This window comes from Opisthocomus hoazin, chromosome 23, assembly GCF_030867145.1.
Source record: "Opisthocomus hoazin isolate bOpiHoa1 chromosome 23, bOpiHoa1.hap1, whole genome shotgun sequence".
Lineage (NCBI taxonomy): Eukaryota > Metazoa > Chordata > Aves > Opisthocomiformes > Opisthocomidae > Opisthocomus > Opisthocomus hoazin.
Genome location: NC_134436.1, coordinates 4280637 through 4297433, shown reverse-complemented (window position 1 = coordinate 4297433; position 16797 = coordinate 4280637). Strand labels below are relative to the sequence as shown.

At 39.4% G+C, this 16797-nt stretch overlaps 1 protein-coding gene across 5 annotated transcripts in view; it reads right to left on the bottom strand.

Annotated features, from left to right (window-relative positions):
- Positions 1-8242: 8242 nt before the first annotated feature.
- Positions 8243-16797, bottom strand: part of LOC104338664 (protocadherin alpha-C2) — a 143069-nt gene continuing 134514 nt past the window's right edge. For 2 of the 5 annotated variants that reach the window (XM_075442234.1, XM_075442235.1), the window contains exon 4: positions 8245-12130. In XM_075442234.1, the coding sequence (XP_075298349.1) occupies positions 11820-12130 (311 nt within the window). In that variant the 3' untranslated portion in view covers positions 8245-11819. Of the gene's footprint in view, positions 12131-16797 lie in introns of all 5 variants that reach the window. The other 3 variants (XM_075442238.1, XM_075442237.1, XM_075442233.1) reach the window with 3 other exon arrangements.

Genomic DNA, 16797 nt, shown 5'->3' with positions numbered 1-16797 from the left:
AAATAAAGAGGCAGGCTTACATGCACACAGGTTTAGTGAAAGGATCCACATCTGACAGCACTCATCAGCTCTAACAGAAAAAGTAATCACTGGGCAAAAGCGAACTAAAAAAAGGCAGAAAGAAAAAGAAAGTTCTCCTACAAGTGAAAGAGCATCGCCTCCAGTGCAACAATCAAACTCTAACTATTTTTCCAACTGTAACAATATGGATTCATCAGGCGCCATTCAGTCTTGTCATTTTCAGGCTAATAGTGTTGATTAGAGCAGGCTTTGATGAGGTGCAGATATTGCAGCCGTAATTACCCATTAGGCTTTGTGCTGCCCATCCCTGGGTAATGTTGATTAGTTGTTTAAATGACCGCTGACTCCTATTGTTATCTACTGAGCAATGCGGTCCCTAGACGCTTTAGACTAAAGCCACAAAGCAGGAGGTGGAAAACGAAAGCCAATTAACGCATCAGTGTCCCACCACAAATCCAACATATCAGACCTAACATATTTACAATGCACTAGTGCAAGGGCCTGAGGGTTAGAGGAGTTTGGGCGCAGAGGTGAAAGCCCTGTCCCAAGAGCCTGGCGGAGACTATAGGGCTGAAAGACAGACTGCAGCGATATAAAGGAAAGGCTTCAGAACTGCATATATCAGGAAGTTCACATTACAGAGGTGATCTCACTGTGAGAAAATCTTTGCTATCCTTGTCTATTGTGGAGGATATTGACATTTGAAGTTCAGCCTCTCACTAGTAGAACAACAAATAAGTATTTTGTGGCCCAAGACAGCCTTTCTCATTAGAGGATGTCTTATCTATTCACTCATCTTTCAATTTTTAAATGTTAGAACTAGATCTTCACAAGCCTGAAAAAATCATTCTCCCAGGATTCAAAATTCTAAAACGGGAGCTACAAACTCATAACCAAAAATATTGCTGTCCTACACAGAAATAACGAAATTTGAGCTATTAGGTAAATAAGTGGAACCTCCAAACAGTATTCAGTAAGAGTTTTCCTCTCTCTTTTTTGTGGCCAAATTATTCTTTTACATTTCTGTTAAAAGCATTTTTTCCACTTCCTCCATCCTCAGGATTTTAACATGGAGTAACCTTCTTTCCTAGTCTGAAATATATATTAAGCTGTGCATTAAAAGACATTCAGCTGCCCATTAAATGCCAAAATCTTCTGCAAAATAACGCATTATCTTTTCAAAAGAAGAAAAGTGCATTAGAGTTAAAGGATCAAATTTTAAAGTCACAAAATGAAGAAGCTATGTTAGTAAAATACAGATTTCTAATGGGAATCAAAATAATAAGCTCAGCTGAGCAATTCTTTTTCTCCCAATGGTATTCAATTGACAGATCAGCTGGTTTGGACAAAAAAAAAATAAAAAAAAAATTATAACATTAATTGTGTTTCATTGTTCAGGATGGGATCTTCCACACAATACACCCTGGCAATGTATGCTCAGTGGGACTACCAGGTATGTTCCAACCGTGCTGGATTTCTTAATCAGGTAACTACCTAAAATTTCCAGCACTGGACCATTTGTCTAACAGCAGTATGTCCATGCAGTTGTTCATGCACTCATTTCTTTGTAGGATCTGGTGTGGTCATTGCCCACAGCAGAAATGCGCAAAGAACAGGCACTTTGTTATTAACATTGCTCAGGTGGAAAAGAAAAAGTGCCTGTTAATACCTCGAGTCTACATGTACCTTTTCTTAGCCATATTCATAGCGAGTCACAATGTTCTTATATTAGCAGGAAAAAAAGCAGTGATACGATCACAGTGACCTTGCTAGACATGTTTGAGGAAGAAGACAATCCATGCAACAGTAGTAGAAAATGTCTTCTGCTAACTGAGAAAAGCAATGTATGTAATAATGCACTGTTTTCAAAACATACCAGTGAAGGTAAACCTGCCTGCAACTTTTATCATCACATGTTGCATTTCATTACTGTTAAAAGTTAGAGGCTGATGAAAGACCTTGTGCCATTTGGCCACTGCATGATTGAAATTTCTATTGTGTTTCTGTTATTTCATGCTTGTTCTTGTCATATAAAAGACAATCTTGACAGCATGTCTACATTTTGAAGGGGTTGTCTTAAGTTACCAGCCACCCAGAGAAATCCGAACTGCCATATCTCAAAGAGCTGAAAATGGTGACATTGAACATTCATAGTTCAAAAATTGATATCTTTAACTCTTTCAGTTCTCTTCATAGTTGCAGAAAAGCTTCTTTCCTACAACTCCCTCCCCCATCTTTTCATGTGTCCAAAGCTCTACTTCTTCTCTAACAATTTTTGACACTTTCTATGAGACTATTTTCCGAGAATAGGAAAATCAAGGCTCTTGAGAAATAAGGAAAAGTGAGCCATGTATGTGCTTTCATATTAAAGCAAACGGTTCAGAAGAACTGTACTGATTATGTGAGCAATTGAAACTGAAACTGCTCCAAAATTTCTTGTCTTTTGCACCAGGGACTGGGGAATGAGATACTTGAAAGTAGGATTTAGGACTTAGTTTGCAGCTGCATATACATGCCCTTGGCAATTAGATTTGTGACATTTACCTGCCTCCACTAAACTGCATTTGGCAGAGGCATTATACTGAATATCATACTTCAAAGTGGTCCAAGTAAAACATTTAATTAAATCCTAGCTTCCGTACACCCCACTGTCAATATAAGGGTAGCTTTTTATGAGGTAAGAAACAAGCCCTGAGAAGCTGTGAGAGCTTCATTTTACAGAGACTTGAAGGGGATGAGAACTGCTAGATAAGTATCTGCCAAAAATGACTAAGAAACGAGAATGTTTCTAGGCAGGCTTCTAATATGCATGGATTTTCACTAGCTGTTTTATTTTATTAAAGTATTAGCCCAGAAGCTTCACCTGAAATTGTTGTTCTGCTATGTTAAGTACAAAACAAAGCTCTGCTGTGATGACAGTCAAAACAGATAAAATACTATAAGGCGCAACAAACGAGCATCTGTTTACATGCGTTTACTTTCTTGCATGTGTAAGTGAACCTGTAGCTGATGGCAGGTGAGATGATAGAGATCTTCACTGAAGAACAATACAAGAATTGGCTCAGGTCGCCTCAGTGATGGATTATTTTAACATGTCTTGGAACTGCGGAGAGAGACCAGTGAAAGAGTTCACATGGGAAGAAGTAAAGATGTATATGGCAAAGGGCGTGAAATTTGTACCAGGAAAGATTAAGGAAAGACTGGTATGGTATACAAACAGCAAAGAATAAAACTATGGTTTTACGAAAAACTAGTGTTCTCAAATAAATGGAATCCAATTTTTAATGGATCATTAACCTGTTTTATAGAGAAAGCTGTGCTAACGAAAGAAATGATTGTGTGCAATTATGATTAGTTTTATACACCAGTGATCATACACAATCAAGCTGTAAACCAGCTACTGAATGTCTCACAACAGAATGCAGCAAGTAAGTGTAAATCTTTCTCTGGGATCTACCTGTGCACCTCCAGGAGATATCTTCTTCACCAAATGCTGCTAAATTAATAGTGTAGAAGAAAATACAAAACTATTTAAAGAAAAACATGCAGATGGCACATACTATTAGAACAGAAAAACGAGACACCTATGTCAGTTATACAGACTAATCTAAACTGGTTTGGAAGGTGAAGAGCAACTGAGACATATATACTTTACCACATCCAAAGGCATTATCTTATATGATCAAGAACTTTGGTCATGTTTGAGTAGAGGAATCATATCTGCAACAGCCACATATTGAAAAGGTTTTTGACTTGTCAGCAAACCAGTTCCACTGGGAGCTTATGCTCAATATGACAGCTAGGATTGTCCTTGGGTATATCAGTTCTGGCCGCGCATGCCACGGAAGGATTGGGACACTGATCAGCAGAGGCTGTGTACGTTTGCCTGCTTGGTCTCTGTCAGCCCTTGGCTATTCATCTTTACAAATATCTAAAATCCTGTGAGCCATCAGTTGGCAGGAAGGAAGGTACATGACTTTTCAAAACATCTAAAACAGTTTTCTGGAAACAGAGCTTTGGGTAGGTGAGTGGGAGAGCAGAAGCAAAGTCAACATGGTAGGCTTAGACAAGAAGCGTTTGGACAATCTCTTCATTTTGAAGGTGTGTCTGAATATGGGCATAAAAGCAGTCTTGCCAAACTTGCCCAGTTCTGCATTTTAAAACAAGTTTTCAGAGGAGGCTCAGGGAGCTGGACTAGGGCAGGAGGAGGTAGTGCATGGTTTTCACCACCAAATTCTTCTATTTGTTTTGACAGTGTACAGAAAATGCAGAAAGTTGTAGTCTCTCTCAAGCATTTAAGAGACGACATAGGACTTGTGGTTGAGCTAACATCAGAGGAGAGGAATGACAGCCCTGACCTCACCCAGCTGCACAGACATGAAGAGACCTTGGAGGGCTTCAGGATGGGCTCAAGCAAATTGCTATTTGCCATGTAGGTAGGTGAGCATAAGGGCATCTGTCCTGTTTGCCACCATAATCCCATCATTGATTGGCAACATGTATGGATTTTTTCGCCAGCCTTTGCACAGAGCAGGTACCATCAGCCCAGTGCCCACTGGCACTTACAGTCAACAAAATAGATATGTGTGGTGGAGCATACACATGTCCTTGCAGAGTGAGGAAGCACAAAGAGCCTCTGAGGTTAAAAGTTTTTGGTACAAACCTCTGTGTTGGGAAGAGACAAAACTTAGCATAAAATAGAAGTTTTCCATACTCTATCCCATGGGGTGTGCAGCTGTCCTATGTGTTTGTTGCACAGCATACCATATGGGCTGCACACGCTTACACCTGCACTGTACCTGTGACCTATTTATTATTTTATAGAGCCGCACGATTCTGGCAGGCACTGTGGCAGTGAGCTCTTCACCACAAAACTCGCTTGCTTTAGGGGTTTCACTTTGTAAGTTAGTCAATGCAGAACTAACTGCACCATCAACATTGATCAGGTTCTGAAGGTTTTGGCATTATAGCACTGCAATATCCTGTTACTTCCAGCTTGCTTTGCATTAGCATGTGTGCAGATTAAGGAATGTCAGCACCTACATGGTTTGGCTTGGCAGGTTCACAGGAGGAGCCTAGCAGTGCACAGTAAGGGCCTAAGCACAGATACTTAATAGGAATTTTAATTTTTCCGTAGGCACAAACAACGAGCAATATAACTCACAGGTCAGCAGTTCCTGCCATCAGCCAAACAGCACGTTTGACAGCTTTGCAGATGATATGACCTGTCCATTTGTGAGAGCTTGCTTGACCCAGGGGGCCATTAGCAAGATCACTGTGGCGGAATAGTCCCTCCCTCTGACTGAAAGCAAGTGCATTTAGTGCCCTGGGTTGACCTGTCACACTTTGAATCTCTGGTATCTTCTAATGTGGAAGAATTCACCTACGTAACAATCCCATCACTTTCTGGCTCATAAGTCTCCTTGCTTGTGCTGTAGCCAGAATTTTACCCTATGTGGCCAGCTGAGACCTCTTGTTGTGTGTGTGAAGGGTGCCCAAGGATAAAACAAAACTGCTTTCATCTTTTTGTGCCATTTAGACCCTGAGAACAGAGGGAGGTACTTGCACCTGTCAGTTCTCAGTGCAGTCACCTTTCAGGGTAAGACGCTTATCTTCAGGATTGCATTTATATTGCAGCTGCACTGAAATAGATTAACAGGAGACTTGGGTCACTCAGTTGTCTTGGGTGGCTGTGATTGATGTCTTGTAATAACTGTTATGTCTTGTCAGGCTTCTTGTGTGGTGCCATTCCCGTAATTAATGGGCAAGGACTTTCCAGTTCTCCTCAGTGCTGCTCAAGGGGAGCCAAGACACTTGAACCTTCTATAAAATATTACTGAAGGAGCTGGAAGAGGGCTGCCAGGGCCAGCTCGAAAGATTCCCCATCTCTTTGCTGAAGCCTGAAGTCAGGTGTAATGCCCCAGCACTGATGCAATACCCACTGCTGCATCCATAGGGCAGCCTTTCAGAGTCTCACATTTCGTAGGAGATCCAGGTATTACCCCTGCTGGAATGGTGCATTTGTAACATGGGTTTTCACCCTTTAGCTAACGCAAAGCCCTGTTGGTGTGCCCAACATCTGATCTATGTACCTTATTGCAATGGTATGCCTGTAGTGTAACATTTCCCACTCGACAACATATATGGGGTGACCTCTTCATGACATGCCCTACTCCCTGCCCTGCCCCCCACCTTCCCCATGGAGCCCATTATGTTGAACAACAAGTGAGTTGGGTGGCTGGAGAGACAGCAGACATATATTTGCTCTACTTTGTATGAAGGCCAGCTTAATACCTCCAACTCTGTGTCAGGGTCCTGCTTTTGAAATCTGGTTTTCAAGCCTAATATGTCTGTTTTGTAATGTGCTCCAGACATCAGTTCTTCAATGTGGATGAGTTACTTCCTGTCTTTATTCAAACAACAGTTACATAGCTTTGGGTGCCACTGGCAGGCAAACATTTTTAATATTTGCCAAGCTGTGTGGCTTCTGAGAGACTTTTACTTCACTGTATCTCTGTCATCTTTTGATGTTAAGACCTGTGTTGGAGTGATTGCATGGAGGCAGTCCTGGAATATGAAAGGGAATCCACAATGCACTGTAAGATATGCTCTTCTCACTGTGTAGTGGAAGCAGTTCTGTAGTACTTAATGCTGAAGCGTTCATTTCACTAGTTCTCTAAGCCAGCCAAAGGCACCTGAACACCATATATTCAGAAGTAGGTGCACAATGTCACCTTAATAGCATCACCTTAAAAAATCAGATGGATTTGCATAACAGGCTTTACCCAAACAGAACGACCACTAACAGTACATGTTGCACATACATATATATATATGCTTGCATATATATAGATATATTTACACACACCCCTATCTGCAAATGTAGAGCAGCATCGCTGGATCCTCTAGTAAGGGATGGAGGCCATAGAGAGGATAAAGAACTCAGGAGAGTAGGGAGTACAGTCTCCATACCAAGATCTTATGGAAAAAAAACTTATAAGCTAGCAATATTGATTTTCTAGTATGCTGGTTTAAGCTGCACAAGGCCATTAAAATGTCATAAAGCATTCATTTTGTTACAGCTATTCTATGCCCTCTTGGTGCGTCCAATTGTGTAAGTACCATGCAAAGTCAGCCAATCAGGGATGTGTGAGCATCATGCAGAACCTAATATACACCAGCCACCATATCAAGCCCTTTATATACACAATTTATTATTGCATTTCTTGTACTTCTTAGCCTGTTCTATACTTTCCAGGACATACATTTTCTTCATGCAGATTAAACTATGTGTGGTGATATCAAAACATTGCTCAGCTGTTCACTGATTTCTTCTTCAGACACATGAAGGAAGAAACCAAAGGACTTACTAAAGCCAAACTTTCGATCAAAGTGATACTTCTGCATATTTATAGGAGCATTAACAGGACCTGGGACTCCTGGCACTGTTTTAGAAAAGTGTCTGTGTTAAGGAACAGACACTAGTTTCCAAACAATTAAATAACAGCAAAACTGAGGAAACTACTTCTTCTTCAGGACTCAAATAAGCGTAATTCCTTCCTTAATACTTGTCTTACACAAGATCAGCAAAACTGCTGCTATGGGAGAACAGGATAAAGAAGAAAGATTGTACGTGGTTTATTTTACCCAGTTGTTGACATAAATATGGCTACAACCTGGATTATAGAGAGACCTATTGTGTAAAAGAAAGGCAGTAATTGACTTTACATTTGAAGAATGTAATTACCATTTGAGAACAGGTACTTTTAGAAACACAGAAGGCTCTAACTAAAGCGTTTGGTGGCATGAGGCAGGAAGAATCATGGATTCATTTTGTACCTAAACATGTCACCTGTAGTTCAGGGAGCTAACAAAATGAAGTTTCCCAGATGAAATATTATTTATTGTAACCTTGAGACTGTTAAGCTAGAATGGGTGGGTCTAAGTTTTTGACCAGCCAACATGAATGATGTATCTTACAGAAATTGTAGTCACTGTATCATATACTAATAAACACTGTTGTATGACAGTAGCTTACTCACGTTTCTCCTGGGGAGAAAGTCAAACAGTTTTTTCCAAAAATGGAAGTGGTTATTGAAACACATCAAATTAATGAAGAAGGGGAAATTAAAGTTGATCCTAAAAGATGTCAAAGCTGGATGCAATTAATTCCATAATAGATTTTCATATATGAAACTTGATAAATGCATTTTGGGTTCTATGTTCTTCCCCTTATGTAAGATCATCAGGAAACTTTAATTGGACCCCCACTTCTGTGATGTGCAATGACCCAAATACTGAGCAGAAAGAAACTCCACAAGACTAAGTCTTAGAAGCCTAAAGTAAAATGAGATATATTTTTAATGACAGGATGTAATTAATAGACAACATAACTCAGACTTCATTGTTACAGAAGTCCAATAGTTATGGCCACTGATTTTGTACAAGTAAAAAACAGAACTCCAAAGACAATATGGTCCCAGAAAATATATGGATTCTGAGAGAAATAAATTGTTCAGGTGGTAAAAAGCCCCCAAATTGTAATTTTTTCATTAGCAAATTCTGCAGTGTATTTTGTCTTGCTCATTTCATTGTCAGCAAGAGGACAAAAGAAGCTTTTGTTTCTTGATTCTTGTTGGTCTTGGCCACCTCTGAATCTCAATTCCCATTGTTGTGTGGTATTTACACAGTAACCCCCAAAACTGTGGCAGAAAGTGCAAATTCTGCCCCCGCCCTGGTCCTCCCAAAGTACTTCATGCCAAGGGTTTCTCCTCCTCCTGGATGCCCAAAATCAAGCATGTCAATGGTATAATTTGTGTACTAGTTTTGAAATAGCCAAATTTCACTGAAGACATATCAGCATTCCAGTTGTGCTAGGGGTTCAAATATGGAGAAGTCTTATAAAAATCTGGTGACATGCCTAATTCAGTCTTCTGAAAACACAGTGGATCTGAGTAATGTATATTCTACTACTGCAGTCCAGCCTCTTTTTAAAGTTACAGCAAGATCATCTTCTCTCCTCTGAGAGTTTTTTCTCTGTTCTGTTAGATCTCCATACTAAAATGCTTATCTTCAAATATTCTGCTTTTGCCTACCAAGTCTTGCAAGCACACAGTCCTCCTGCAGTAAGCCCCTGCAACAAAGCCAGCATTGGGAAATGTAATTTCATGTTAAAACAGGCAAATCAGAGACATACTGGAGCTCTTGGTTCATTATGATAGAAGCAAGCCTTGCAAAACCAGTTTGTATGGCCACTGATGAAAAATGAATGAATCAGATTGGCCTGTATAGAAGAAAATGCAAGCACTTGAAAGAAAAAAACAATAAATTTATATCTAAAACTAATCTGATGTTAAAAATTCCTGTAAGAATTTAATCTTTGTGCTGGATTTTTGCCAGAGACATTGAGAACTACTTTACGATGGGTACAAAACAACTGTATCCAACTGTGTGTTTAAGTTCCCACTGTAACTCCAGTTTACACACATTTTGGGAACTGTTGGATTAGTTACCAAATAAAACAATAAATCTAAATGTACTTGCATAGCACACTTGCATAAAAGAACAGCTCCCTCCCCAAATCTTAAGGTTTTTTCCTCTTGGCTAGCCTTTAAAACTGAGTTAAGGATTCTCTTTCTCTAGTAGCAACTTTTTCATTGCCAGTAAAACAAGACTGGTAGCAAAATAAAACTCTGAATAGACCACGAGGCTATTGGTAGTTCACGCTTTGAGATGTGAATTCTTTTATTAGACTTCTACCTTCTGTGATGTTTTAAGACTTGCTGCAGGTTCTTAAAAATAAATAGGAATTATCTTCTTTCGAACTGTCAGCAGTTTGGAAACTGAAAACATCCAGGACATGTCTCAAGAAATCCATTTTTTGTCTTTGATCCTAGATAACAGGGCCTGTCAGAAATTTTAGAGCTATGTAGTTTCTTACACAGTTCCAATTAATATGACACTTGAGCTTTATTCTGTGAATGTACAACAATGTAGAAAACTCATTAGAATTCCCTCATCAGCCATATTTCATTTAAAAATACATGTATTAGTTTTTTGTCAACATCCTCAACCATATTCAGTACTCCATTTATACCCTCAGGTTTAGTAATTCGCAGAGCTTTAGCTTCACAGATTGTTACCAATAAATCCAAAAATGCATGCATGGCTTGATTTAAGAAAGATATTTTACTTGTGTTTCATACACAAAAAACTGATAATCAACAGTGCCTTAAAAAATTAACACTACTCCACTTTTTCACAAGTGTACAAAAAAGAAATAATGAATTTACATTCAACGGTAAAGCTTGAAGTCCACTCTAATAATAGTTGCATTGACATTCACATACACAAGCACAGAATAAATATTTCAGGATTCTTATAAGAGCATACAGCATACATACAGTACTTGAATTTTACATAATGTGTGTTAGTAGGGTCAGAAATTCATAATCTCATAGAAAAGTAAAACTAAAATCAGAAAACGTTGTGTGGGAGGTAACACCAAGGTACTGCACAGAGCTAGCAGGTTAGTAAATCCATTTGTGTGAGGAATTTGCTTCTGCTTCTTCATATCAGGACAGTTTGTTTGCAAAGGTGTGTTCAAAGTGCAGATTAATGCAAAAAAAAAAAAAAAAAAGATAAGATATTCTTGTATTTCTTAATACATGCAAGAGGCAGCCCCCAAGTCACCCGACAGAATAAAGCTGTTATTGGCAAGTGGCCGATATAATATAGATGTTTCAGGCAATTTTTCTAAAGCACTTTAATAGCAGCAATTGTAATTTATAATGGCTCTAGGTTGACTTCTGTTTGGGTTAAAGGGCATCATATTTCTTTAACATTTACAGCTAAATTTCTTTATAAATAAATATCTCAAATAACAAATAGCATAGTTAACATTTCTTTTTTTGCTCTTTTGCATAAGTGTCGTGGAAAAACTCTGACCTTTTCAGAGACATAATGTGCAAAATAATGTTAGAGTGAAAACAGGGACACAGAGCATCACAGTCAGTTACATTCCTGGGATGTCAGCCCAGCCCTTCTTACACTCTGAGGGCTAGCCTTGCCAGGGTAATGCAGGGCTTTAAGGGACAATTTTCCCAATGGCTTCCTTGATAAGAGATAAAATTTATGGTATCTTAAAGAGCTGTAAATGTCAGGTTTTATTTGCAGGAGTGTGTACAATACGTCATGTATAGGACTCAGTATTTCCACACAGTGACTTCTCAAGATTTGAAAAGTCTGGTCATCTCCTTTCAGACATTTCCTCCCCAGCCTGAGCATCTTTGAACATTTGTATTCATTAGGTGTTTCCTCTGTTCCATATTTACCAGCTCTTCTTGCATTTTACAATCTGATCTCATATCACCTAGCTGACATCTGCACACAAATACTCCCAATCAGATAGAGGGCGCACAACATTAAAACTTTTAAACCTGTCCTGTAAGTGTCATCAAGACAGGAGCACAGGAACCACAGTGCAGAGTCCAACCTCTCACTGGCTGTACTGTGAAGATTCTCCCTTTCGGCGTAGGAGAAAGGAAACTTGTGTCTGCTTTTTAGATTCTGAAAACAAGCCAGAGTGGAGAAAAAGAGTTAACACCAGACTTAATAAAGCTTTTAAGACAAAACCTGTTAAGCAATATAGACAGACACTGTGAACTTCCTGCTGATTTTCTCAAGTCTGTACATACAGGAAATTTGTTAACAGTAGGAAGAAGCTGGGAGTTGCTACATAGGAGATATCTGCCATTATTACAAAAACTGGCTAAGTGGTTTCTTTCAGTATAAACCCCTCACTGGTCACTGTTCTCAGTGGTGCTGTTGCCCTTTTCTTTTTTATCCTGAGTCTTGTTTCCCTTCTTCTTTTTCTTCTTTTTCTTGGTCTCTTCCTTCTTGCCAAAGGTTATGAAGTCACTTTTGTCAATTTGGCTGTTTGGTGGCTCCTGCCGGATGGAGATGATTGCGGGAGATCCTGGGATAATGAATTTGTCTGGCAACTCACCAGGACCACCTTGTTTGGGATTGCCCGGTCCAAATTTAAAGGTCCAGCTGTTGCTGTTCACGCCAGCTCCTACTGGGGGGGACACCTCTCCTGCCTCTGGTTCTGAAAAAGTCAAAACAGCAAGAAAAGCTTAAAGCATCATTAAACACAAGCACTTAGTGAGTATCAGCTTCCTATTTGAAAGCTATGGCTGTAGCCTGGCTCTACATTGACTCTTCATTGCCAGGCTGCTCATTTGGTTGTTATTGACTGGTTCTTGTCAAGGCTGCTCAGTGCTAATATGCACTGACTCATTTCACATACTGCTGGGCCCGACGTGCTCTGGATCCCATGTTCTGCCTTGAAATACAATTGTTCTCTTTTTTCCTTTTGAATTTGAAGAACATAGAATAAGAGACCACTGTCATGCAGCCCACTGTAGTGTTTTATAATATGAAACACAAGCATGTGTTGCACAGCACAAGGGTAGGTTTGAGGGTGTCAGGTCTTTTGGGATAGGGTCAGGGGAATGTCCAGGGCAGAGGGAGTCAGCCTTGGCAGTATGCACATCCATGCTGATATCTGAGTACATAATCCTGTCAGCTGTGTCCAGGATTCCTCATGGAGGGAATGAGTTGGTGCATCCTAGAGAGGAACCTGAGAGCCCACTAGCATGTATGTATGTATGCAATGTGGCTGATCAGCAGACACAGCCCTAGAGCAAAAACAGGAGTAAATTGCCTGGGTAGAGATACCACTGGACTCCTTCAATCAGGGTGCAGAATCTGGTCATAGAAATATTCACAGTCTCCTTCAAGGCAAGGCTCTAGCAACCTGTTCCCTTTATCCAGGAAATGGGGTGACTCTTGTAAGAGAGTTGTAAAGTTCTTCTAAACTATGAACTTACAAGCAAAACAGGAAATCGGAAAGGGCTGGCGTCAAATTTGTAGTAAGCTGTCAAGAATGGTTCAGAAATAAGTAATACTGCAGTGAGTTCTCAAACCGGGAAAGTCCTCACTATTATGTCTCTTTTTTCTTATTGTAATATCACAACATAAAGGCTGAAAAACACCAGATTAGAAACTACCTCTTGGTTCTTTGAAATCAATAGGGTAGAATTGTAGATCACAATATTTTATACAGGCAATATAAAGTGAAGTTCTGTCCCCAGCTTTAGGCTTGCAGTATGAAGCAAGTTTTATTTCCATGCTTTTGACAAGATTCAGCTAATCAGATTGAAACGTTCATGTACGTTGCCATGACAAGGACAATTTTCTAGCATAATGAGATGCAACAAGAATTAATTTCTCCAATGAGAGAAAGTCTTAAAGCCTGTCTGTTTTATTTTTTCTCAAACTTTGAAAATCCTTTGTAATTTACATAACTCTCAGTTCTGAATGGGAAGAATATATCTATTTTGGTGTATCATTTTAAGTGTTTAAGGGATTGTGTTCAGGGGAAAGCTCAATGCTTATGCATTGATGCTAAAACCCTTAAATCTGATGAAAACGTTCTTACCTACACTCTGAAAGCGCAGCATCACAAACACAGGACCTGTCACACTTGTCATACTCCTAGTCACACAAAAATTCTTGCAGTACCACACAAACAATGCCAAATACCACTGATCTGATTAAGTCTCCACATCATGTATTCTGCATCAGAGCTGTCCAGTTGAATAGGTAAAGATGTTCGGGGTAAAGAAGGAGGTGGGATCTGCACTGCTACAAAGAAGGGTTGGAAAACCAGCAGAAAGAAACTCCATATCCCTTGGAAGAGGAGGCAAGAGCACAGAAAGGAAGATAAGAAACAGAGAAGTTCTAGGCGTCCTGCTGGTGAAACAGCACAGGAAGAGAAAATAAACTAGGCAATCTAGACTGAGATCTCCAATATCTTGCCAGACCAGAAGATACTATTCAGTAAACCTCAGCTATTGACTGCTCTGTACCCCTGCAGTAGTAATGAAGAATACTGCATTTCCTCAGACATCTCATGAAATGAACAGCATCTCCTGTACTTCTTACTCTTTTATAATTCTTCATCTTCAGTTATCTTTTATTCTATTTTGTGAAATAGGATGTATGAAATGCATGCAGATATAAGGCTTTCCTGGTTCAAAATCTAAAGAACACTTTCCGCTCCTTGACAATCTTTCTCCTATCTGGCAGCAAAATAACCACCACTGGAAAGCATCATTCCTTTTAAGCTTTTCCATACTTACACAGTACTTGCATGTTACAGAGCCAAAGAAATGGGTATACATGACACATCAGAACTGTCTCTGAGACCACCTGTGTAATAGGTTTCGCACATGGAATCTGTGTAAAGAAGATGATAGGACTGCTTTTACAATGTGATGTGTAATCCAGAATTAGAAGAGCCTGTACAATTCTTTTTCCCCTAAGACTGTATTTAATGATGAAGAAGACTTGACGTCGAGTTTATGTTCTTTCCAGGAACTGCTGAAGCTGTTAAGTGACCCTAACCTCCCTAGTCTCAAATATCTTTTTTGAAGTTATTAATGTGAAAGTTCCTCTATTTTATCAGTTATAGCTTTTCTGTAGATTTCCTATGGTCTTCACTATCAGCTTCAGCTTTTTGACATGTCTATTGTTGATAATAGCAATGTCCTACCAAGCCTTTTCATATTAAATGCATTCATATGAACCAGCTTTTATTTCTGCTAATAAAGTATTTTGGTCAGGTACCTTTTATATCGCTTTTGTTTCTTTGAGATGATAAATTATAAAGGTGAATGTTGTGTGTCTTGGCCTTTTTCCAAAATTATTAGTTGTCTTTCTCCAGCAATACAAAAATACGAGCTTTCATATTGTTCATAATAAATTAAGCCCTATTTGACAAATAAATCCTTTGTCCTTCCCAACAAGCGCATGCAACATTCATTCCAAATAACATCGTCCCAGCCTCAATGCTCTTTTTCTGTTCCTGGCAGGAAAAATACAGCTAAAGGTGACCTCAAATTATTTTGGAACCTTCCTTGCTGTGGCTGGGGAGAGCCCTGTAGCAGTGAATAATCCAAAATGTGCTTTGAAGTGTACAGGGTTACAACACTCTATGGCTCGCAGTGCCACCACAGCACAGCTGAAATAACACTGTGTGTGGTCACGCCATTTTGATGTGAGCATATTGGGCTGAAGACAGGACATGAGACAATGGCAGTGACTTTATTAGTCACTTTACCACACAAATACAGTAACGTGCAAGATGAGAGGGCATCCTTAAGGTACAGTAACTCTTTTTCCTTGCATGAAATCTCTTGCCAGTCTAAGGGGGTGTAGATTCACGTCTGCATTATTGAAATCTAATTCAGAACAGGATACTGAGCCTTTAATCTGGTTCTGCCTAGACAAATCCACTCACTAGATGAAGTCAGTAACATTTATCACAAAGCCATCTGACATAATATACCCAAACACAAGAAACCCATCATATCTACCCTGGAATCAGGATTCTGTGAAGCTAAAGACTAAGGGGGTTTGCTTGCATTTCTGTGTGCTTTTTTCCCAGTCCCTGAATATGTTTGTTGTCTGTACAAACTAAGCACTTTAATACTCCTTAATACTCACTAAGCCAAAGAAAACTAATTATCCTAACAGCTGTGTGGAAAGCTCATATACAAAAAGACAGACAGAACTTAATGAGTTAATAGACATAATTTCCTATGAGTGGGGCTTCAACTGCATCCTCAGGAAATTTCCCTTTGGCGTGATTTACCTGATAACGTGTGTTTATCTGTGTTGGCAGGCTGGAAGGTCACAGTTCAGCTGTACTAACAGTGTTGTATGTTTAGGCATTTCAGATCAAGGATAAATATCACTTACCACATAGTTTCCAAAGCTCCTTTAAACATCTCTTCTGTTTCTTATCATAAAGAATTAAACAACAAAAACTTCCCACTTAGATGCTATTTCACATTTAACAGGATTAGTTGTACTTCTTTTGCATTCAGATGCTTCAGAGTTGTTTATTAAACTTAGAGGAAAACCTAAATAAACCAAATCTGCCAGCTATATTTATACCATTTAATTTAAAGCATTATGATTCTCTTCTTCCTACAGCTACATAGGGGGCTTTGCCAGAGTTTCTACATAATAGTGCAGAGTCTGGCCATTTCCTGGTGTAACTCAAATTATTACTTTGAAGACTGCCCCTCCACCTTATTCTCAAGGAATACGGCAGCCTTCATATTCAATGACCAAAAGATCTATTTTTAATGAATGCATGCTGCAGAACCCAAAATCTAGGCTGCGCCTGCAGCTCCTGAAGCTTCTTCCCCTGTGTGTCTGCATGCTAAAATGGGAGATGAACTTTTCACCCCTTCCATTTGCTCCTACTCTCACCAAAATACAAGTGTCTCTGTAGACTTTAAATGGAACCTAGAGCAACAGAGACTCTGCAGGCAAGTAGATCATATATTTAGTTGGGAGGAAAGGACTTCTAGGCTGTCTCTCAAAATACTTCTTTTTCTATCAAATGACTATTGTCTGAAACTCACAGGCAGACTTGCATACAAAACCCCTCCACATCCTAAAATCACCTATTTGAAAGCTTGAAGCAGTAGGGTATGGTGCCTAGCTACTTTTTTTCTTCCACAGACATTTATGGGTCATATGCTGTAGCCCTCCACCTCTCACAGGACTTGAAAAACATACAACTCTCAGTCAATAGGCACTTCTTCATCAAGTCCTAATTGCTCTGAAAACACCTGATTTCCTACACACTGTCAGATAGAAAATGTCATGTGGATGTCAAAGGTTCCAAGATCCTAG